Source organism: Pangasianodon hypophthalmus, chromosome 17 (genome assembly GCF_027358585.1).
Source record: "Pangasianodon hypophthalmus isolate fPanHyp1 chromosome 17, fPanHyp1.pri, whole genome shotgun sequence".
NCBI lineage: Eukaryota > Metazoa > Chordata > Actinopteri > Siluriformes > Pangasiidae > Pangasianodon > Pangasianodon hypophthalmus.
In genome coordinates, this window is record NC_069726.1 from 6,950,587 (window position 1) to 6,975,157 (window position 24,571).

A 24,571-nucleotide genomic window follows, 5' to 3' on the forward strand; every position below is an offset into this window, starting at 1 on the left:
TGTTAAATGCTCAGAGATATAAAGAAAACCCCAAGAGCTACATCATATGACTTACATGACTTAAGCACATTAAATGTTTATGTTCATGACAGCACAATCAGAAAAAGACTGAACATGTATGCTTTCATGTAAGGGCGGCTATGAAAAAGCCCCTTCTCTCCAAAAAGAGTATGGCAGCACAACTTAGGTTTGCAAAATTGCATCTGAACAAACCACAAAAGATCTGGAACAGTATCCTTTGGACTGATGAGACCAAATTGGAGATATTTGGTCATCATGCACAGCGCCATGTTTGGTGAAAACCAAACACAGCCTATCACCACTAACACCTCATACCAACTGTCAAGCATGGTGGTGGAGTGGTGAGGATTTGGGCAAGTTTTCCAGGACATGGAAAACTTGCAGTCATTGAGACAATGATGAACTCCACTATATACCAGAATATTTTTGAGACAAACATGAGGCCGTCTGTCCTGAGGCTTAAGATGGGTCGGAATTGGGTCATGCAACAGGACAATGATCCCAAGCACACCAGGAAATCAATATCTCAATGGCTAAAGAATAAAAACATCAAGGTGTTAGAATGGCCAAGTCCAGAGCTCAACCCCACTGAGATGCTGTGGTGGGATCTTAAGAGGCTGTGCACAAACAAATGCCCTTAAATATCAATGAACTGAAGCAATGTTGTCAAGAAGAGGGGGCCAAAATTTCAAATTTCAAAACAATGTGAGAGATTAATAAACTCCTACAGAAAATATATAAATATATATAAATAATATAAAATAATAAAAATCTATAAATAATTTACTATAAATTATAAAAGTCTAACTTCTACAAGTTACTGAATTATTGGGTGTACTTATTTGCAATGTGTAAACTGGGAATGTTTTTTTTTTTTTTAATGGAATGTTTTCACTTTGATATCACTTCAGTATGAGGTGAACTACACTAGTGTTTGCCTTAACTATGGAACTGTCCAATGCTTATCTGAATTAGACCCATTGCCCGACTACTAAAAATGAATAGTCGTGCAACCCCTTATATAGGATACATAGACCTCATATTTGTTTTCCAAATATTGAAAATATATAAAGGCAAGTAAGAGATTTAAGAAGAAAACAGAATTGCTAAAAAAAAATAGAATAGTCTCCCATCTGTTTTATCTTTGCAATCCATCACCACTTCTTTTCTCTACATATTTCAGTCTCTACTGAATGATGCATTTCAGGAATCAATCACTGAATCATACTATAGACCAAAACCCCACTTTTTTTATGAATTGTCTTTAGAAGCAGGTCCGAGTTGCATCAAATGCAGCAGATAGGTGTTGGTCTTAACCAGTGTTTCAGCACTGAGATGTGAGCCCATGTGTGCTGAGCAATAGATAGTGCGAAAGTGTTGAGTAGTAGGTACTACGGGCTGTTTCAATATTATTGGTCAAAACAAACAAAAATCTGCCGGTCAAATACGGAGTTTGACATGTGCGTTGTAACATGTAAAGCATTTTAAGATGTAGTCCATATATGAAAAGTGCTATATAAACTCATATTTATTTATTCACTTATTTATTAATTTATTTATTCATTCATTCTTAATTATATCATATATAATATATCATATTATACACCATTCCCTGAGACAAAGACTCAGACCTGCATTTAATGGCTCTTACTCAGAATTGCTCTCACCACAAAGCACATTCTCTCACCCCACAACCCCTTCCTTTCCTTCTCAATGACCCTTTTTCTTGCCTTTTCTTGCCTTTTCTTCTTCGTCTTTGGGATGGCTTGCAAAGGTCCTGGCAGGTCGCACCGATATTGAGATTTAATTGCAAAGACCCTGAAGAACGCAATCACCTGTTCCAAAATAGGTTATCCATTCAGTGCAACCTCTAATCACCTTCTCCATCTCTCTGTTTATATTGTGTGACCCGCAAGGACTTTTCTTTCACAAGACCATTCAAATTTTGCGAAACACTGCTAGAACGGTCAATGTGTTTATCTGTTTTCTTCAAGCCATTGATTAATATCAGCTATTCATTTTAGCTATTCACCCGAATGGGCTGAAGGCTTTAGTGGCTTTATTGAATAACCTAATGGATGACTCTGAATAGATGAAGTGTACGTCACAGTGCTCAGGTTACCTGTATGAGCAGATCATGTGTTCAGCAGTGATCCAGTCACAGAACAGATAAAATAAAGCAGCTCTGCTTCCTTATCTGGATGCCTTTCTTACAGGCAGTGTATCTAAGGAGTGACGAACAGAGCAATGTGGAAGCACTCCACTCTCCATGCCAGCTTGTGAGCATTCTATTAACATTTGTTTACTTTTACTCCCTCACCAAACATCGGTGCATGCTCTAGTCAAAGGCTCACAACAAGTAAACCTTTTTATAGACTCTACAGATCAATGTGGCTGTAATGGACAAGGACACACACCAAATGCAGCTCTAATTCAGAAATGTACAGACAGTGCACACATGCGCGCACACATTCACACATAGTCTGTGAGGACACATGGAAAGAGTAGGCGGCCATTCCCACAGTAAGCCCATTTGCACATTCTTACACAAGAAAAGCACGGCTCTGTGCACTACACAGTTTTAATTACAGCTGCTGTCTTTCACACAAGTGCAATCACACTTCTACACAAGTGTAGAGGCCACATTGAGCTAATTGGCTGTCAGGCAAAGGGACGCTATGCTTTGGTATGGCAGGTGCGAAGCAGGAGCTCTCTTTGTTTGGAACAAATAGGTTTTTTTCCATTTCCTCCACCACCATCAGCTCCTCAAGTTCTCACTCTAACGACAAATATGGCTAGTAATAATGTATGGCACGACTGAGCATGACTACTATATGGCTTGAGAGTATGAGTCCATGAGCTTGTGGTTGAATGGGTAGCAATTATTAAATCCTACTGCAGTATGATCCTGGTAGTTGGTGACCTATCCCAGGTTCTCAACACATGTCCTGAAAGCCAGCTGCTCTGCCTCGTTTAAAGTATTCCCTAATACACACCTGATCCAACTTATTCATGATGTGATAATTATGTGTGTTTAAAGCAGGATATACTTCAGGACTGGATTTAGGGACCCTTAGACTAAACTGTATTAAGTTTGCTTATGGAAAGCAGAATCCGGAAGAAAGTACTGTGGCCAAATTTCAGCATATGGTCACTACCAAATGGGCATGTTTCTGCCATACTCAGATCACATTCAAACTTTCTCTCTGGAATTCAAGTTCAGACACTATCAGGCAAAGTGGTAAATAAGCAAATGAAATAAGCAATTTAATTTCTTTCCCAATCAGAAGGCAGAGTAGTCCCTCCTAATATAAAACGGAGAATAGCAGAGGGGGGAACACATCAAAATCAAAATTAAACTTGTCACACGCCTCCTTCAATAATCTCACAACAACGTTTGGCCTACAGCAACATTTTGTAACCACAGTTATGGTTACAATAATAAGATTCCATCCTACCCGCCTGCTCTCAAATGGAATAATTCTCAGCAGGAGAAGGGTTTGGTATAACAAATAGATTTATCAGTATTTCTGACAGGACTGAGGTAAAAAGATTCTGCTTATTCATAGTTGTAATTATGAAAGAGCACAAAGTCACCTGTTAATGACAGCCTCTATATCATCAATCTGCCAGTGTTGAGGGATATGCTTTTTAGTTATCTGTAGTCCAGTTAAAATTATTATTCATTTTTGATTCTCTCTCTCACCTTCCTGCAGGTACATGACAGCCTGTGAGTAATTCTGCAGGGCGTGGTGTGTGCGTCCCAAGCTGCTGTAAGCCTGTGTCTTGGCTGCCAGGTCATTAGTCTGTGCAGCAATGCTCAGGTGCTGTTCCTGGTACACCACAGCACGCTCAAAGTTGCCCAACGACTCGTAGGTGAGACCCAGGTTGCCGTAGGCCCTTCCCTGGCAGCTTGCGCTTCCTGTTTCCTCAGCGAGCTGAAGGTCCCGCTGGTGGAACTGCAGTGCGGTGTCATACTCTCCCATGAGCTGATAGACAGCACCCAGGCCACAGCTAGCCTGGCCCTCCAGAGACGGGTCAGCAGTGTCTCGGGCGATGGCTAGCTGGCGCTCCAGGCATGAGATAGCTTGTTCATAGTTGCCCAGCTGGCTGTGCAGGCTGCCCAGCTCTCCGTATGCCTGTGCCTTGTTGTTGCACTCTCCCAGCTCATGGGCCACCACCAGGCGTTTCTCGAAGCACACCAACGACTGCTGCAGGTTGCCCATAGCCCTAAAGGGATAGGGGGAGCACATCAATCATGCATATCACACACACTAGTTACATATCTCACTTGAAATGGGATGGTCCAGGAATTGTTGTTTGCCTTTTTACCCGCTTTACTCTGACAAGCTATATTTCATATCAGACCACAAGTTAGTTGGAGAATAGAATGATTCATTTGATAACTGGCAACTGGAAAATGTGTTGCCATTCAATGCAATAAAATACTTTAATGAAGCTGGGAAAACTGCATAAAACAAATCTACAATTTTAACAGAACATCAATATTAGGTAGGATCAGAACATCACTAAGTAGGATAAGAAACAAAAATTGGATCTTTACTGAACTCGTTTCAAGAAAATCAAAGACCAAGACTTAAAATATAGAAGCAATATCGCTCCAGTTTCACAGTATGAGGAGACCCGAGTCTCATGAGACCTCATACCACATGACCAGAATGAATTATTTGAAAAATAAAATGTTATGGGATATGTGATACACTACCCATAGACTTATTCGGAATGAGAAATGTAGCCTCTCACCACATAATTTGGAGTCCTTTGGGAGAAAACTATCTTCGCAGGTTTATGTGGAAAACATCATCCAACACTGTCTCTCTGAGGAATTAGAAGGCCTGACTACATTCATGCAAGGCGACTGCTGGGACAGATTTGCTATTTAAGACGCCATGCATCATTGCGCCTTGTGGTGCAGTCACTTGGAATTACACTGCCATCAGGACTGTCACATGTAAATGAAACAAACAGCATTTAATGTCTGGCCTTAATGAGCCTCTTGTTGGATGCGTCTCGAGTATCGAGGGCGAGCTTTCTCTCAATGGGGGAAAACCTGGCGCATTGTCCCTGCTGACAATGTAATTTACCTTCCTGGGGGCTGCAGCAGGACGACAGGGACTGTTTGATGAATGATAGCTTCACTGGAACTGGTATACTGTAGGCCCAATATGGGTTTTTCCACCCCCAACCGTTACAACTCTCCAGCTGGTAGCATCTTCCCATCAGCCACTGCAGAAGCCCATTCATCAACCCCTTCCCCATGTCAATATACTTATACCAGAAAGAAGATTGGGTAAGCAGAATGGACAGAGGGCTCTGAGATGGTGGTGGAGCACTTAAGCAGATGATTGGATGTTAATTAAAGATGATGGGTGGTATGCTGCATGAAGACTGCCATAACGGCAAACAGGATAGGCGTGGTTGTGCACAGACCGACAGTTTTGTCAATCACGCTTAATTGCACCTGTGCTGCTAACAAATTCACAGATAGTCCAAAGAGTATAAATGTGAATTCACTGTATACATGAATGAGCATGGTGGTGAGTCTGCAGGCAATCAGGGCATTTCTGAAAAAAACACTAATTTATTTTCAATTCTAGTCTTAGAATTTACGAATATATAGTACACTGTGCTCTAGTCTTATATATAGTACTATCGCAATGTCGCCACATTAATAATAAATCAATCGTCTAATTTGAACCCTAATCTGAGACAAATCCTTGATTGATCTAACATAATTTTCTTTAAAAGTTGCACAGCACAATTCAGTGGTAAGTAGGCAATGATTTATATTAGGCATCTTACATTATGCACAGTTAGCAAAAAAAAAAAAAAAAAAAAAAGCATCTTACCTGTGTCCATTTCCCAGCCCCCTGTAGGCTTTCTCCTGGTCCTGCATGTGATTGAGACTCTGTGCCACGGACAGGTACTGTTCATAGTACTTGACTGCCTCCTCATAGTCGCCCAGCGAGTCATAGCAGTCTCCCAGGTTGCCATAGGCACGGCCGCGGTCCAGCACTGCCTCGTTGCCACTGAGCTGCTGCAGCATGGCCAGCTGCTGCTCAAAGTAGCCAATGGCCTCCTCCATCACACCCATATTCATCTTGGTGATACCCATGTTGCCGTAGACCTGGGCCTCCACACTGGGGTCCTTTAGTCGTTGCCCCAACTCCAGCTGCTCTTCGTAGCACTTAAAGGCCATGCTGTATTTACCCAGTGACATATACACAGCTGCAAGGTGCCCATGGGCTTGGCACTCACCTTGGATGTCTCCTAGCTCCTGGTAAACCTCCAGCTCTTGCGTGTGATAACCAAGGGCTTTGTCGTATTTCTGCAGCATCCGGTAGGCAGCACCTAAAGCAGCATAAGCATTGGCCTCCATCTTTCGCTCCTTGACCTGATGTGCCAGCGCCAATTGTTGTTCGTAAAACTTCACAGCACCAGGAACATCCTTCTTGCAAATAAAGATGTCGCCCAGGTTTCCCAGAGCACGGAACCTGGCCTGTGAGTTGTTCAGTGACTGGGCCAAGGACAGAAGGTACTTCTGGCACTCTTCAGCCTTATTGTAGTCACCTAGAGCTTTGAAAGCCAAGCCTAGATTGCAGTAAGCTTTGGCTTGGCTCAGCTTGTCATGAAGGTCTTTGGCTAGAGCCAGGTCTTGTTCATAGTATTTGACAGCTTCCTGGAAGTTCCCCAGGCAATAATGTGCATAACCCAGATTGTGACAAATCTTGCCCTCACTTTCCATGTCCTGCAGGTCAGGTGCTAGCCGTAGGTACTGCTCATAATAGGGCACAGCCTGTGGGAACTCCCCTCGTGAACAGTGAAAGTTCCCCAGGTTCCCCAGAGCACGGGCCTCGCTCTGGATGTCACGGAGCTCACGGGCGATGTTCAGATGATTCTGGTAGTGCTGCAAGGCTCTGTCATGTGCCCCCAAGGCCTGATACGCAACAGCCAGATTGCCATGGGTGGAGGCCTGTGACGCGCGGTCATTAACCTCCATTGAGATCTGCAGCTCCTGCCGATGGTAGCGTACAGCCTGGTCAAAGACACCAAGGGCATTGTAAGCATTGCCCATGTTGCCATAAGCTCTGCCCTGGGCGGCATAGTCATTCAGCTCCTGAGCTATGGAGAGGTGAGCTTTGTGCAGTTTCAGAGCTGTCTCATAATCTCCTTTCATCTGGTGGATGATTCCTATATGGAAGAGGAAGAAGATGCTGATCAGTTTTCCATAAGACTTAAAGAACAAAATCATTCCCTGTGTAAACCTATGTTCGTTCAATTTTACAACTGTCAAAACTAGCACTGAAATTGTGTTTGATTACAACAAATGTTTTTCTTGACATCTAATCAATCGAAAAAGCTGAAGCATCTATAAAGAGGCTCAGGATTAGTTGCTTGTTTCACAATCTCTGTGCTGGAAATTAGCATGGGCAAACATCATGCAATCTTTGGTGTTTCAAGCAAAGTGTGTTTAATAATTGAAGAGCAAGTTTGTAAAATATCTTGGAATAATAAAGGTCTAGTTCTGCTTTCTTCTCAGCGTCTTTCATGCCAAAGCTATTTATATCCAGGGGATGGAGAATTTTAGATAAAAAAGTCCAAAACATTCAACCTCTTTGTGTCCTGGGAGAACTCCTAAGATCCACATTGTTGTCTTTGTACTTTTCCATAAAATAATCATTACCACTGTGGTGCTGAAATCCTGTCCCTCTGCTCCCAGTGCATGATGGGATCTTGTGGCTAGATTAGTGAAGCCGAGTGGTGGAAAGGCTAATGAATACGTACAGTGGAAAATAGGTTTGAGTGCAAGAGTGGTAGGAGACATTAATATTAGGTTCATGAGATTTGGCTTCCAGATCCCAGCATGCCCTAATCGGTTCCTTTCTTCCACTAACCCAGAGTGCCATCTGCTAAGTGCAGATGGATCAGGAAAAGTGCTGGGATGAGCGGAAAACAGGACTTGTGAGTAGGACTAACAGTGGGCAGCTGGTTGTGACGCTTGTGTAATTGGTATAATCGTACTAACCAAAAATGATTTCTGTCACCGGGGAGCCCAAAGCCATGGGAAATTCATGCAGAAATAGTCACACAGAGAGATAAAACAGTTATTACATGGACTGAGGACCCGGTGTTGTCTAAATGGCTTGGCATCAGCAGATGACACTGATGCACTCTGTAAGCCACTGGATAGTTGGTGCATGCTCCAGTATGCTTGTGCTCTTGCGTGTTGATTCTAGCCTTCTAAGGGCTCTGAACAAACTTCTCTTCAGAGTTCCTCAACATGAAGCATATACCTTCATCCTCCTCTACATTAACAAAACATCATGCCTATGGAGAGATTTACACACAGACCAGCACTGTGACACTAGTGCACTCTATAAACTCAGTCAAGCTGATGCCTTTATCAGACTTGTCACACATCAACAATATACTCCAGTGAAGGAAGTCTGAGTCAGATATGTCTATATTCATTCATCTTCAGTACCTGCTTTAGCCTGCAGTGGATGTGGAGCCTATCCCAGAAACACTGGGTGTGAAGCAGGAATATATCCTGGATGGTACATGGATACCACTACCACATCTTGGGGCAATTAAGTACAGTTAATTCACCTACTGGCATGTTTTTGGGGCGTGGGAGGAAACCAGAGGAAACCCAAAAGGACAAGAGAACATCATGTAAAACTCTACACAGACAATAACCTGTGCTCAGGATTGAACTGGGAACCCTGGAGTTGTGAGGCAGCAAAGCTACACATTGCTCCACTATTGGGCCCTTATTATTTTGGGTGTGTATTATTTTTGTGTGTGTTACTACATAAATTACATTAATTTACCTTGCTCTTTATTTGCACATTTGAATTGAAACTTACTTAAAAATTACAATGCAATTAAAAAAACCCTGATAATTATTTTCAAAGCAATTACAGTAAAACGCGGCACTGCAAAAAATACCATGCAAATACGGACGTTTTATCACCGGCCACTAATCTACTGAAGCCACTGCTGTTGAATGCTGGGACTGCAGTAAGACTAAATCTTGCAGCACTACTGGACCCTTATTTCCAGAGACTTCCATTCAAAGTTTGATGCTATTTTTAATGTATTTAAACATACAAATAAACTTACAAAAGAATAACAAAACGTTTAATTAATTTCATAGAAAGCATTTAATAATCACAAACCTCTGCATATTTCTGATATATTTGCACAATTCCATGAAAACACTCCTCATATTACTGTAATCAGGTCCCTATACATTGGAAGCAGCAGCACTGTGTGTGCATGAGTGAGCGTGAGGTGGAAGAGGCAATAAGAATGGATGGAGGGAATAGACGCCCATCTGCTCATTGTCAATCAGAGTAAGCCAAAGCAAAATTAGCAGCATGTGGAAAATCCAATTAGGGCCAGTGCCAACCTAAAACCTGGACACCAAGGGCCCATTACACCACCTTTTCATCAAATATTTTCTTTTAAATGGCCCTCAGTTTTCTGTGAACAATTATTGTTACTTAACCCTGTGATTCCTCATCTGAAAGATAAAGCCCATATTAGAGACTGGTTTGAGAAGGATTCCCATGGCACTCCTCTCAGCAAAATGTGCCAGACGCTCATAATTGTATCTCTGTGGTAAAAGCTCAACTCATGAAGCCCACAGGGAATTGTTTCTGCACGACTGGTCTTGGATATACATTTGCTAATGCTGTGTCCACAGCATGTACTGTAAGGCACAGTGAACACTGTCAAATCAATGACTGTAGCTTGTGTCCCATGAGGCGTACTGTTTCACAGCTACTGTAAGTCATGCAAAAGTTACATGTAGGTATAAGTTACAATTATTTTGTTAATAATGATAAATTGATTTTTTTTTTTTTAAAAATTGGATTTTTACTAAATATTACAGACACATTGCTTACCTCTAAAATAGTTAAAAAAGTGATGATTAATTCTAGTCTAATATTTTGCATATATATTTTTTATTATTAATCATGTATAGTTCTGCAGTGCTTCTACCTGAAAATGCTACTACATTAAAAACCAACACTGAAGGCTACAGATATGCTAAATTACTATTACGTGCATGGCACAGAGCAATATTCACTAGCATACAATGCAGCTCGATCAGCAGTAATGTATGGAATGTAAGAAGGATAAATGGCTGGAAAGTGAAAAGTGTCTCTCCTTTAAAGGATTACAGCAGCACAGGAGTAAAACCTCCAGAGATTGACATCTGGACATGGGGGACAGCAGATAGGTAAAGCAGGCTCAAAAGTTCACCAGAGGCCAACAAGAACATCAAAGTCACTTCAACAAGGTGAAATGCACCACCTGGAGAATACGAATGCTGAGCAGCTTCATTTGTCTGCAACGTGGAGAGGCTTAAAGCAGCTCTGTCTCGAGTAGGACTTGGGTGTAGGGCAGTTCCTTCAAACGCACATTAAGACTACAGCATGCCCCAGGCAATGGCTCCACATGATAGAATATGAAATATAATTTAAGCTTCAGATGGCCATGCGGAAATGTAATGTACAGCCAGCTCCAGCATCACTGGTGCCCTTCATTAAAAAGAGCAGAAACGAATATATAAAATGGATAATGTCTGTAATAAGTGACATTTTAAGCTTACACTGTGTTATTTTATATAAATAAACAAATAAATAAAGGAATAAAGGAATACCAGAATTCAGTGTATTTAAGGGGTGTCAATCATTTTGACTTTTTTTTTTTTTTGCGAAAAAAATTCTGTATTTAAAAACAGGATATGATTTGTTAAAGGAAAAATTCTTAACTGAGTGAAAATTCTGAACCATTGTGGGCAATATTTATTTTTATACAATAATTGCCAATAATGCTGGAGTTGCATTAGAACATACCAGGAATACACAGTCAGTAAATGTAAAAAAACATTATATTGTATTACACTTTTAATTCCATCCTGGATGACTCTTTTTTTCCAGAGAAAATCTCCCATTTGAACCCATTACATCGCTGTCGCATTTGAAGTATCATCTCTCCGATAAGCATTGCCATGTTCTGAATTAATTAGCACGAAGTTAACTCCTCATCAAAGCTTTAAGCTTCCCCTGACACGGATTTGACAAAATTTTACAAAGAAAGATCGAACCAATTCTCATTCGATTTGCGACCCATGTTAAATTATTAACACTGAACCTTTAATAATGGAGAATATTTGCATTATTAAACTACTTGGAGCATCTGCATCTTTCTTGAAATTCTGGCAGAATTTTTTTGTCTATTTTATTTCCAAGAAGCATAGCCAAAGACAATTTTATGAGGACAAAGGCTGCACTCAGCACTTCCCTTGTGTACGAAGCCTGTTTTTGCTGTTCTTTGGTTGTGCAGTCATGTACAGTGTCCCAACACACTCAGGAAGAAAAAACGAGTTCTTAATCATGTGGAGTTGCTGGAATCTTCATGGTGTAAACTAGAGACATGAAGGCAACATCTTATATCAAACCACCTCACAACTTCTGTTAACCATCAACATTTCACTATCAGAGGAGAGAAGAGGTAAAACTACAGTGCAATAGCCTCAGAGCTGTTTTCCTTTATCACTCCTGCCTTTTTTTTTTTTTACACCGCTTCCTGTCTCATCTCCTGACAATCCAGACATTAAACAAGGTGCTATATTCCATCATGTGACTTCTAATGCTCTGCAAAGCTTAAGGCAAAAATAAAGACAAACAAATAGCAGATGTATTGACATTGAATTCTCTATATGGCTGAGCTTTGTTTGGCTTCAGGAGAATGGAAAGGTAAATTGCATTTTGACTGACAGCAATGTCTCCTAGCCGCATAGATCGAAACCTAGAAGAATTATAGCCTATAGAAAAACCTGGAATTAGGCCTCAAAACAACACAACCTACATACTGTTCAATCTGGAAATTACTGTGGGTGTTCTTGCCAGTGTAAATAACTCTGCTCCACATAATAACGACACAGAATAAAAATCTAGCCCTTTTTATAACTTATTATCCACCAAATCCCAGCTAATCTTAGATTACAATCACTGTATGTTCATAAATGGTGACCCATTTCAGAATATAGCATCATTTGCTCTTGTTTCTCTGCTGGCTCAAGTCTACAACTACTAAAATATGTTATTATAAAATATGTTGTAATATGCTATTAAGATATAATACAATGGCGTCAAAGTTATTTCTCAAGCAAGAGTGCCTGATTCTTAATTAGTACACGTATCAAAAAAAAGTTTAGTGAAATCTATAATGATAATAAAGCAGCACACACAGAGGACTCTACTAACTGAGATGATATCAGGTGCTACTCATTAGACAACATTAGAAAACACTGTGTTGTTTGCCCTGTACGTTTGTTACTATTTTAATGAAATAGATGGTGCATGAAAAATGAAGCAAATGGTGTGTAGACAGGATTTCAGGTATATTTTTGTTTCATCTGAGGCAGATGGGAACCTTAAAGATTTCTGAGAAATAAAAAAGGTCTGTACCATTTAGCTGATTATAATTATTTATATATTATTATTATTATTATTATTATTATTATTATTATTATTATGATTTATGCTTGATTACTCCAAGTAATCATCTAATATCCTTCTTCAATCATGGATAGAAACAATAGGTTTCAAATCCAAAAGGAAATTTATCAAATCAGGATCAACACATTAGCTAAGAGCTAGTCCACTTAACCATTAAACCATTCAGTATATTAAATATAAGCAGAAAGTGACTGAGGAACCAGTCATCATGTCTTGATTTCCCAAGAGGCTTGAAAACGTCACATGCTGTAAGGCCAAGAAACATCACTGACTTTGAGCGTGAGCATTAGCTGAACTGACCTTGATTTGTATAATCAGGCATTTTGCATGCAGCATCTGTTCTGATCCATGAGATTTAGAAAATAGGTAGATTCACAAACTAGCTAGCCACATTAGTGTCCATTAAAACAGAAATAAAATCTATAACTGCAGAGGAAGTACTTCTGGATTTAATATTGATGGAGAGCAAAATAGAAATAATTAGAAATGGCCACTGAGCACCACTGTTAGCCATGACTCACAGGTTACACTGCTCTCTTTACATTGCTGAAGTGGCTGATTGTGTGGGTTTGACCCAAATTTAACAATGAGAATGAGTCATCTGACTGTCTGACTGTGCCATGTTTCTAGTCCTGTGGCTCACTGGGATTTTCTATTAGTCATGTTGAATTTTATGTTAGTGTGTGGTTGTTGCAAGCCCATGTCCTCTGTTGTGTGTTAGTGCTTTGTAATGTATGATATCTACACTGCGATCTAATGGATTTTTCACTTTTCTAACTGGCGCAGAACGTACTGAAGGCCTAGACCTAAAAGGACTGGATTAGAAGTGAATTACAATCTCAAACACAGACACAAATCAGCTAAAACAGAAAATGCAAATATGAACAGAGGCTGTCGGAGCCAGTACACAACGCATTACAGGTACCAAAATAGAAGATATCCTGATGAAATCCACCAACCAATCCAAATCAAAGCTGCATCCTTTTACATCCTGGAGACTGAAGCACACTGATAACAGCGTGTCTGTTGCCTGCGGGCTCTCTATCCGCCTCCAGTTACTGTCCACTCAGCAATACTATACAGGGATCCAATTCTCCACACTCAGGGCTTGGATATCGCTTATCCTACTGAACCCAAACCACCTCTGAATAAAACATGAGTGGTTATAGAACAAGAAGGCAGCTTTCTCATATTGCCTACCTGAAAGAGCAAATAGGAGTTTCTTCCCTAATGTTAGAGCTTTAGAGATAAATCAAGAGACTAGGAGGGCTTGAGGTCACAGTGGGAAGGATTTCCATTTATAAACAGTGGTTTGACACATCGATAATGTTTGGGAATTACATTTCATACACATGTACAGTTGATAGCTCATGCACATACATTGAAATTGTATGCCCAAGCAAATAATAGCACCTGGAGGGGTTTAGTTTCTATTCAAGCAACTCTTGCTGCTATGTCAATAAATATTTTGCTTTTATTCTTCTCTACTAAATCTTACCTCTGACGCTGCAATCGATCTGTTCATTACTGCTGCCGAGCAGCTGAGCTCTAGGCACAGCGTGCGATCATTAATTTTATAAGTGCTGCCATTCTTTCCCAGCGTACCATTATTGACAGTTCTGATCAATAAAGTTTCGAGCGCACAGTAGGTGGAGAGAGAACGAGGCCAAACAGAAGGAAAGTGTGGCGACTAGTGGGCCAGTCGCTAAAGTGTAGCTCATCCTAAAAGCCATTTTAGTTTAGTTAAACTGGCATAATCGGGTTCATGGGTAATGTAGAAACAGAGACTAAATGAGATAAAACGTTACAAATTTACTGGACACGCAAAATACTGACACTGCAGCTGTACCCTAATGTGCTGTATGAAAAAAAGCCCTAATGTCAGTATGCCAGTATGTCAGGTCCCGAAACCGCTTTCTGTGGCAGATTTTAAAGGCAAGCATATATCACATATAAGCAAATTCAGCTTCCCTACAAACCAATATAGGTATTGCATTATAAATGATCATACTAAAGTCAGCACACAACAGATTTTCCCCCCTTTTCCACACTCACAGCACATATTTACATAACAATTGACTTGCAGTCATTCTGGATCAAGCTCGTGTCACTCCCGCTGCTGCCTGCACTTCCTTTTCAATGGGAACATTTTTCTTTCGAGTGTTGATCTATTCATTTGGGAGCGCATGCATGCCATCAGATCAAATTGATGGAACTGTTGTCAGGCCGGGAGAAGGTATTAGAAAGGCACTAGAAGTCAAAGTGAAGAATAGAAAGAGCTCAGGAACACAGGGGTTTGATGGGCTCCATTTATCCTGCGCTTACATTTTGCCCACACTGATACAAATCACAAAGGTGACATGTGTGAAAAGAGGTGCAGTAGGTGCTGCAGATAAGGGTCTGGGTGTGTAGTGGGTGGTGTGCCCCAAAACACTGACTGCGACTGGGTAGCTAGGGAGGACTACTACTTGCTTATATTTTTATTGCTGTTACCATTACACAAGAGTCAATGAGCTGAGCTGAGTGCATTAGAGCAGCCACAATAAACAGAGATCATGGATTCAGAACCACTCTTTATTCTTGTTTGTGCTTACCCAGGTTAGAGGAGGCGCGTCCCTCAGCGGCACGGTCTTTCAGGCCCTCTGCGATACTCAGCTGCTGCTCATGGTACTGCTTGGCGCGCTCCAGGTCCTGCATGCAGCGGGCAGCATGACCCAGACCGGCGTACGCCCTCATCTCAATAGCACGCTCCTGCAGCTCCTGTGCCAGCTCCAGTACACGTGCATGATACGACGCAGCTTTGTCAAAGTCACGCCGGTAGTGGTAGGCACTGCCCAGGTTGCTGTAGGCGCGTGCTTCCTCGCGCTTGTCACCCTGCACCTTGGCAATGTCCAGGTGCTGCTCATGGCACTGTACGGCGCTGGAGAAGTCTCCCATGGCAATGTAGACAGCACCCATATTACCAAGCTCACGCGCCTCAGCCAGCTGGTCCTTGCGCTGCTTGGCCAGGAGAGCACACTGTTTGTGGCTAGCTAGTGCGTTGGGGTAATCACCGATGGCTGTGTAGACGTGGCCCAGGCTGCTGAGAGCCGATGATGCTGCCTAGAAATAGAGAAACAGAAATTAAGTAATGGCGCCTTACTTAGAAGTCATTAACTCTCTTACAGTAGATAGGTGGCAAAGGTTCTCCAAGATTACTGCTACATTCATTTACCATCAGCTTTGTTACAGAAGATGCCCAAGCATAATTGTGCAAATCATGCAGAATACTCCTATAAAACTAAGCTCCTCCAATCCTCCGAATACACTAGATGCAGCAGACATGCTTCCTAACAGGACTGACGAGACCAGGCTTGTCTCTTGGATAGCTACGCTTCATGGAAGCCCATTAGCTGTTTGTGCAAGCTGCAAGCAATATCCTCTCTAGTGGGATCTGCAGCAGCACTGTGGTCTGTAAAAGTGGTGCTTCACACAGTGTAGAGTCTTTAATTCAATTTTGATTCTCAAGAGTCAAGAAGGTCATTAGACAGGCGTGCACACACACAAACACAAACACACACACAAACAACACAAGGTGTTAAATGCCCTCTGAGTGTGACTGTTCCCGGGGCTCACACAGTCAAGCCCTGTGTGCTGGAAGGGTTTGGAAGGGGGAGTTGCTGGGATGGGGAATGCTTATCACAACAAAAATGCTCCAGCTGTCCGTTTGTTTTTGTCCTCTGTTATCAGCTGATATTACATCAATTTTGCTCTGTGGTGATTATCAGCTTATCAGTGCCTCCAGTAAATCTGATGTATGTTTATTGTCCATATGAAAGGCTGTATCTAAGACTGAATCACATACGCCTATCTGAAGTCACATGTTTGGGATTCATTTTGCAATATCAATATAAAAAGCCTTAAATACAAACTTCAGGGTGAACCCTCTCTCCACTGTTCACTCTCTACTACTCTAGGCGGCTGGGAATGGAGAACAGCGTCTCCCATGGAACATAAAAGGTAAAGAGCTTTGTTTGAGCTCTAAAGCTCAGGCTAATTCTGAAGCTGAATGCTAGGGCATCCTTAGGCTTGCTCAGTACCAATCTCTGGGTGCTGCCTGGAACCAATTACCAGCAGACATAAGGGCTTCCAGCAGTTCTCAGTTCTCAGTTTAGAGGGACGGCAAGATGCAAGGCAATTACCCTCCATCAGGAGCCCGGGCTCCTCCTGGTCACTGATAACCTATCTGTGCCACTGCAAGTTCATGTGCACAGGTTGTCTGTGAAGATTTTCAGTCATCCAGGCCTTTCTGACAGTCTTGAACTGATGAAGCACCTTGTATGTCTTCTAACACAAGTACAATCACCTTGACCTACTATTACTAAACATTTGCAGTATTTGATTATAGGTTTGTCTTTCAGCACAGATGAGAGAGCATTTCATTAGATTTTTAAGCAGTTCAGCCCGAGGTGAAACAACATTCTCTACGGAAATGTGCTTCTATCTCACAGAATTTCTGGGATAGATCTCAAAAGAACCAAGGAAATTAAAAAACCTGCTCTCAGTATCGCAGGGCCAGCTGCTGTCTACAGACATGCACTGTGTTTTCAGCGTGTTAACACCTGATTTAGCTCATGAAGAGCTCGATAATTTGTTAAGCTGGACTGTTAGAGCCAGAAAAACAGCAAAGTGTGTATTGCTGTGGTCCACCTGGAGTGGAATGTAATTTAAAACTATTAATTATAGTGTAGATTTGATCATCCCGGGACTCGTATTCACAACCTGCTCATACTGAACATCCTGTCAACACAATGGAGATGTAACCGCTTACAAATACATTATTTGGAATGAAAAGATAAATACAGCTAAAAACAGGAGGCGCACAATTAATTAAAAAAAAAGAAAGTGTCTATCTCAGTAGTTTGCTCTAGTAGTCTGACCTAAACACTGCCTTACTAGCTGCACAATAAAACCATATTTCTGTACAAACTGGCCTAAAATTTACAAAGGAAATGTGTTTTGATTTATAAAGCCACTGCTCCATATAGCCCATGCTGACAACTTGTATTGCACATGTTTTTTTTAGTTCTTTTACTGTTATTAAATGAAGATGTTCCTGGAAAATCGTAAGGGCATTATAATAAAATAGCACTTAAAGGACCCCATTTTGACTATTGGCAAGTCTGCATCCTAGCTTTGTGGTAGACACTGCTAGTGTGTCCAGGGAACTTTTTGGATTTTTCTCGAATGTAACAAACCCAAAAACTGAAGTGAATCTTATGAAATATTAATAGAAACTACAGTTCTCTGAGTTGGGAAAGAAATTGTAGTTTTGAAAGACAGTTCCCCAGCTTACTCAGTCACATTAGATAAAAAGCTTGCCGGAAAGTTCCACAGGGCATCTGGTTGAGACCAACTTCCAGTTCAAATCCTAATACAGACATAAACATAAATATTTGGAGAACTAAACAGATACAGATATAGACAATGTCATTGTGTTTCACCCCTACAAGACAAGCACTGTTTGCCTTTATTCTACATTTGTACACTATAATGATTTATAATTCCACTATTCGATGTCACCTAGAAGAGGATGGGTTTCATTTTGAGTTTGGTTCCTCTCAAGATTTCTTCCTCATGCCATCTCAGGGAGTTTTTCTTGCCACTGTTGCCTCTGGCTTGCTCATTAGGGATCTACATCTACATCCAGAGCTGCTTTGTGACACTGTCTATTGTTAAAAGTGCTACACAAATAAAACAGAATTGAATTTAATTAATTCTGAATACAAAAATTTAATCTGTTTGTTTGTTGTAGTCCTTGCTGCTGTATTTTTTTTTTTTCCCCCAATCAACTTCTCCATTTTCTACAATGCCCATGGTCGTAGATCTGTGGACTGGTTACCGTGGAAACCTGACTGGATTTGTCAGGAGCGGTTAACTGGGAAAGCCAATTTTCGATAAAGGCGGATTTAACACCCTCTTTCCTTGTTTCCTCAAGTCAGCGGCTTGGAGGTGTGTGTATGTGTGTATGTGTGAATGAGGCACATGTGGGTCTGTGCTGGCACTGAACTGCCCGTCTTCTTGACACGGTGCCACCGGGACTGTCGGGTTTCTATGGAATGAAACAGACGATGCCCCCCCCCCCCCCCCCCCCCCGCCCCCCCCCTTTTCAGTCTGCTAGAAGGGCTTTTATGGTGCTGGAGAAAAGCTTTGTTCTGCTCTCACAGTTGCTCTACTTTTAAGGTCAAAGGTAAGTCCTGCAGGTCTGAACCTCAATAAAAGCAGTCAGTGAAATGATAGTGCTACGGTGAAATACATAAATCTCAGAGTAGTTAACCACAAATCTCAAGCTAACCACTGAGAAATATAATGGCAACAAGAATGGTATACTAAAACAACATACAATTATACTGGATTAAAAAAAATGCATTGTCTTTATGAGTTAATAAGAACAGATTTTTTTTTTAAATTTAATAATATACATTAAAAAGAGGTTTGAAAGCAGCAACAATGACGATGTTAGGAATATAAATGTTACCTTCTGAATAAATGTGTGTAAAAGTCTGCATACCTTTAGGACACAATGAAAGACAAATAAAAGTAATATGAACAAGACATTTAGTGTGTGGCATAAAATGGTGAAAGAAAACCCAGATTTCCATAAATATTTGATTTCTTATGAGTTTTTTTCTCTACACCCAAAATGTCTTAGTTTAAATAATACCAAAACAAAAATAATTCTTGGTAGTGAGACTTTTAGACTCACTGTAGATTAAAATGTAGCTTCACAGACATAACTTCATGCTTCATGCTTCCTGCCTGATAAATTAGACTTAATCTCATGGGCTGCACAGACAAACGCGGGTCAGTTCTCACGTGGCTTGCCGTCTTTCCGTGCAAAACTTCACAGCGACACACACCATCAAGAAACTGCTGGGTCATATCACAAAAAAACAGCCTCTAAAAGCAAAGTCTTGTTGTTATTGCGTGAAAGAAAAGACCAGGCCACATGCAGTTTTACTTTAGTTTTGCCCCATGAGGAAATGATAAAAGGTCATCTGCTGTCCAAAAAAAACTGTCTCAGAGTTTATATGGATGAGGATAAATCTCAGCTTCTACTTATTTTACAATGGCATTCATTATTCGCAGTGTAAATGAATAGAGTATATATTACATAATGGTGTGTGTGTGTGTGTGTGTGTGTGTGTGTGTGTGTGTGTGTGTATGTATGTATGTATGTGTGCGTGTATATACATAGTTTGTTATTAGACAATCTGCAATATAGGACAAAGTCAAGAAACAGGAAAAGAGGAGGAAAAACCTTCTTTTGTACCTAACTATATGTCTCTTCTTTCACATTTTTTAAATCTCTCTTTTTGTCACACACATGTCCAGGTTCATGCTCAGTTGCTCTGGTCAATGGGCTCTTTGAATAAACAGAGTGTGCTTCCTGGAGGGATACTCGTGTCTGAAGGCCCATTGGAAGACCCTGCTGTTTTTCTTGGGTGAGCATGAATCATCATCTCCGCTCTCATTTCACACACACACACACACACACACACCCCTGGCAAAGTCATCTACGCTGGAGTGAGAGGAAAGGGAAATGTGGTAGTGAAGGCAGGTCAGGAAGAAGGCCCATTCAGATGATATCACTAATTACAAAATTCAGGGACTAATAATACACTTTGCTTCAGATCAGGGGTCTGGACACTCTGAGCCCTGTTTCGCTTCTAAATGAAAATGGGAAAACAAGAAAACAGCTTTTTATTTTATTTTTGTTTTTCCTGCCGCACAATAAAATAGCAAATTAACTTTTCATCAAAGTATAAAAAAATAAAACAATGACTCATTTTACTTTTTTCACCAGACAAAGTGGAGAAATAAAATGCTCATGAAAATACGATCCAAATATGAAAAAATGCCCATTGCACTACATTTCAATGTGAACAGAGCAGGCTAGTCAACCTTATTTTGTTTTAAAATATATACATGATGAAAATGGGATTAAAATATGAAGAACTATATTTTGGGTGAATTATATATAGTCTCAAATTGCAGCATGTGGGAAATCCTGCTGATTTTTTCAGCCACCATGCTGTCCTCCTTTACTGTCACTCTCTTGCTATTTTTAAAATCCATGTAGTGATCCATATTAGCAGTACATCAGGCACTAACAGCAATCACAGCACACAGTAATTGCTGATACACATCCAGGTCACTCAAGATCATTCATTAATTTTAGCCTAAATGAATCAGAAATGAAGAAAAACAAGCGAAGGAAAACTGTTCTGGACATCTGATCATTTGCATATAATATTTCATTTTGAAATGTAAAACGAATAAATGCAACGTGCACAGACTATAACTGGATACATTGCTATTAAATTAGAGGACATGTCCTGGGTGATTGGGACATCCATCATTATAAAGTAAACACAAAGGGGAGCGTTAATGGCATAAGGCCCATTAAAGAATCCCAGAACTGGTCTCTGCACCACAGAGTTTTACAGAAATCATAACAAAACAATATGAATCTAACTTTGTGATCTTTACCAGTGGCTCCCACTAATTGGATCGCTGCTCCTTCAATGGATGATTTATCCCAGGGTTATTGCTATTGATCCGAAGGCCATCTGTACGAGGGTGGGAAAATCCATTACGTGGAAGGATGAGGAAGAGGAAGGTAGGTGCGCCAAATTAGAAGAACAAATGAGGATGGCATTTAAGCACAGAACATTCGCAGCTCGTTAGGTTTTTCATTCACGAGGATGCCTGACGAATTAGTCACTTTAACCGATAATTACTTTACCAACCGAGTTAAACATATCATCTATTCATCTCAGTATTGGGACAAGACATTCCAGTGGGCAACAAATTAATGGTTGGCTCAATAGAGACTTAAGGCGAATCAATAGAACATCTCCATTGGCGATCTATAGTGGGAAGGCAACATAAAGAGCATTAGTTCAAAAAGACAGAGACCTTGGTGGAGAGAGAGGCCGGAAAGCTCATTAAAATCCAAAACACTCTCTGTTGGTGTGTGAGACAGCTACAAATCAAAGTGATGAGCAGCTGTAGAGTGCGCTCGCTAACTCAAATGAGCTATTTCTTCATGCACATGCACCATCGCAGGTCTGTGCACCATTGCAAATGACGGAGTTTTCACTCACGTGTGGCTGAGGAGAGCCAGTTATTAATGCACATTCATGTGAAAATGTGAATTATCGTTTCATAATAAATGCATTAAGAGTTAGCAAACCACCCAAAACCTTATAATAGGTTTGGGTTTGAGGCTGAAATGCTTCTGCTGAAATGGATGACAGAAAGCAAGAGAGTGAAACAGCGAGACAGCGAGAGATAGAGAGAGGGGAAGGTACAAATGAGTGATGCATATCACACGCCTGCCGCTGCGCTCGGTGGCACGACTCACACTCTCTACACACTCCGGGGGGAAATGACTCTTAGATCTGAATTTACCTTCAGGAAATTATTCTGACAGTAAATAAAACATCTCAAGTGCAATAAATAGAAAGAGGGGGGCACAGAGTGAGGTACTTGATTGAGGGAGACAGACAGAATGAGTGTGTGTGTGTGTGTGTGTGTGTGTGTGTGTGTGTGTGTGTGTGTCTGTCAGCCTTGGGGACCGCCACAGTAGCAATAGTACGTTTTGAGAGTCAGGGGGAAAGAGAATGTAGAGATGAATTATTTAAACAGCTTTATTAGCATGTCCTTTAGTGATTTCTCAGGCTGGCTGTGTTGGCTTGAGCAGCGAGTTATTTCCTGCGGGCTGGGTGGGGAAACAGTGCAAGAAAACAACTGCAACTCACATTCTGAATCACTCACAACCCACAATGGCATTCTTCATGCATAACAAACCCTGGAAATGATGTTAAAAAGCCATGAACAGACTCAAACAGCCAACAGTGAGGTCCTTTACAATGCTCTGCTGTCAAACATTAGTCTTGCTTCTCACTTAACACAGCTGAAGCTGATAATTATCGTCAGGAAAACTCTCCTGTTAACAAGGACACCACATACGAGGAGTGAGAAGATTAATCAACACATGCTGCCTTCACAGATGAGTCAAAGATGTTAGACTACAATGGTGTACTCAGTTCTGGAAGGGAAAAAAACATTTGAATTATGTACTACTACATGGACTGCCTGCTATAGAAATATGCATCTCACTGGTCAATCCTTCAGTCATACCACTTTCATGCTATAATGTCTCTTAAACTCATAACACCACTAATCCTCTATATCTCAATCTGGCACTGGTCAAAGTGATAAATTGGCATGATATGCTTCTCTGAGAGTATCTTGGGCATCATCATGTCATACATCAGATAGGTTTATAATACTGACAAATCTATTTTTACTCAGAGGTACAAGTAGCTGATTTCCTTCTTGCCTCTTTTTAGATTGAGATTATCATACTGCCAATAAGTAAGCTATTTTTGCTACTAGAATTGATGCAGTCCCTGCAGATAATGACCTCTCTTGGCCAGGACTTTGGGCAACTCTCTTCTTACTTGGTTTCTATGTGTCGCCATGTATGATCTGACAGCTCTGACTAATGTGTGAAAATCAGCCCTGAGTAATCTGTCTTGCATACTGAGGTGACTCTCACAGGACACCAAAGTGACCCTGGATTGAAGGGGCATGGAATCTCAAAGCCAGCATGGCCAAATGGATGTAGTTCCAGCTGCACAAGCACAAAAATTGGTTCTTGGAGAAGCTTGTTTTCAAGTTTCCATTACCCCAGAACATAGCTGTTTTATTTTTTATTGTTTTCTAAAGGCATGCTTTCCAAGGACAGGCATTTTAAATCAAAGTCCTGCTTTTCAGCCTCTCCATAGCACCACAGGTGTTTTTGAGATGTATGCAGATCACATTGTCTCCCCTGATAGCTACTGGCATCAGGATAGTGCCATATTTCACTAAGGAGCAGGCAATCCAGAACACATCCATCCTCCTTGACCACATTGTGGTGCTTGGTCTTGTGGTAAACTCAGTGAAGTCTTCCCTAACACAGGGGAGGGCCACACAGTTCATTGGAATGAGGCTAGATACACTGAGAATGCTAGCCACTTTGTCACCTCAGCGTGTGGGGGATATTATTATGCTTGCCAGTCAAGATTCAGCCACGCCCATCTGAGCAGTATCAGCATCTGTTGAGGATGCTAGAACTGATGAATCAAGCTGCATCAGTGAGCACCCTATGCTTGCTGGGGCTGCAGATATTCTAGAAGTGGATAATCAGCATACAGCTGCACCTCTCCGAATGTCACAGACGGGAATGTGTTGTTGTCTCAGTGAAAGAAGCCCAAGCACTGCTGGTAATGCAGGGCATTCCTAACAGACGGAATCCAGTTGGGAGTGATATATTCAGAGAAATATAATAACCATGGAAGCCTCCCTTACTGGATGGGGAACAATGTGGTGCAACAGTGGTTCTAGAGGCATGTGGCCCCTCGGTGTACAGAACATTTTATTCTGACTCTTATTCAGGGGCTGTAAAACGGCAAAAAATTCCAACTACACTAAAGCTCTGTGTAGAAGCCATTGAGACACCACAGCACCACACTCCTCTCTAGGGTTTCATAGGCTAATTACTTCCCTTTTAAAAGGGGGCGAGGGACCTCCACCTGCCACGGTCACCTAGGAGCCTGTCACAGAACTTCCACCTTGAGCTAGAGTCTGTTAATGGGCTTGTACATGATGCTGACTTGAAATGGGTGTCTCTGAAAACTGCCATTTTGCCAGCAATCTCTTCAGCTAAAATATTTAGAAAGTTTTATGCTCTGGCAATACGCTCGTCTTGCACACGTTCATAGCCAGATGATTTGGAGTGACCTTGTGCCTGAGTTCACCATTTCTGCCCGTGATCATATCACCCAACTTTGTGAATCAGACTATCGGCTGCAATGAGCCTGTGGAGTGCTCTTTACTTCACTTTACCAGCCACAACAGTTATCATCCAGGGTATAACCAGTGTGTTTACTGTCCAA

At 41.2% G+C, this 24,571-nt stretch overlaps 1 protein-coding gene across 3 annotated transcripts in view; it reads right to left on the minus strand.

Moving 5' to 3' along the window:
• The window catches only part of ttc28 (tetratricopeptide repeat domain 28), a 207,744-nt gene that overhangs the window by 26,399 nt on the left and 156,774 nt on the right, over positions 1-24,571 (minus strand). For all 3 annotated transcript variants that reach the window (XM_026943887.3, XM_034312754.2, XM_026943890.3), the window contains 3 exons: positions 15,176-15,683; positions 5,892-7,233; positions 3,728-4,251 (listed from right to left, as the gene is read on the minus strand). In XM_026943887.3, the coding sequence (XP_026799688.3) occupies positions 3,728-4,251; positions 5,892-7,233; positions 15,176-15,683 (2,374 nt within the window). The remainder of the gene's footprint in view (positions 1-3,727; positions 4,252-5,891; positions 7,234-15,175; positions 15,684-24,571) is intronic.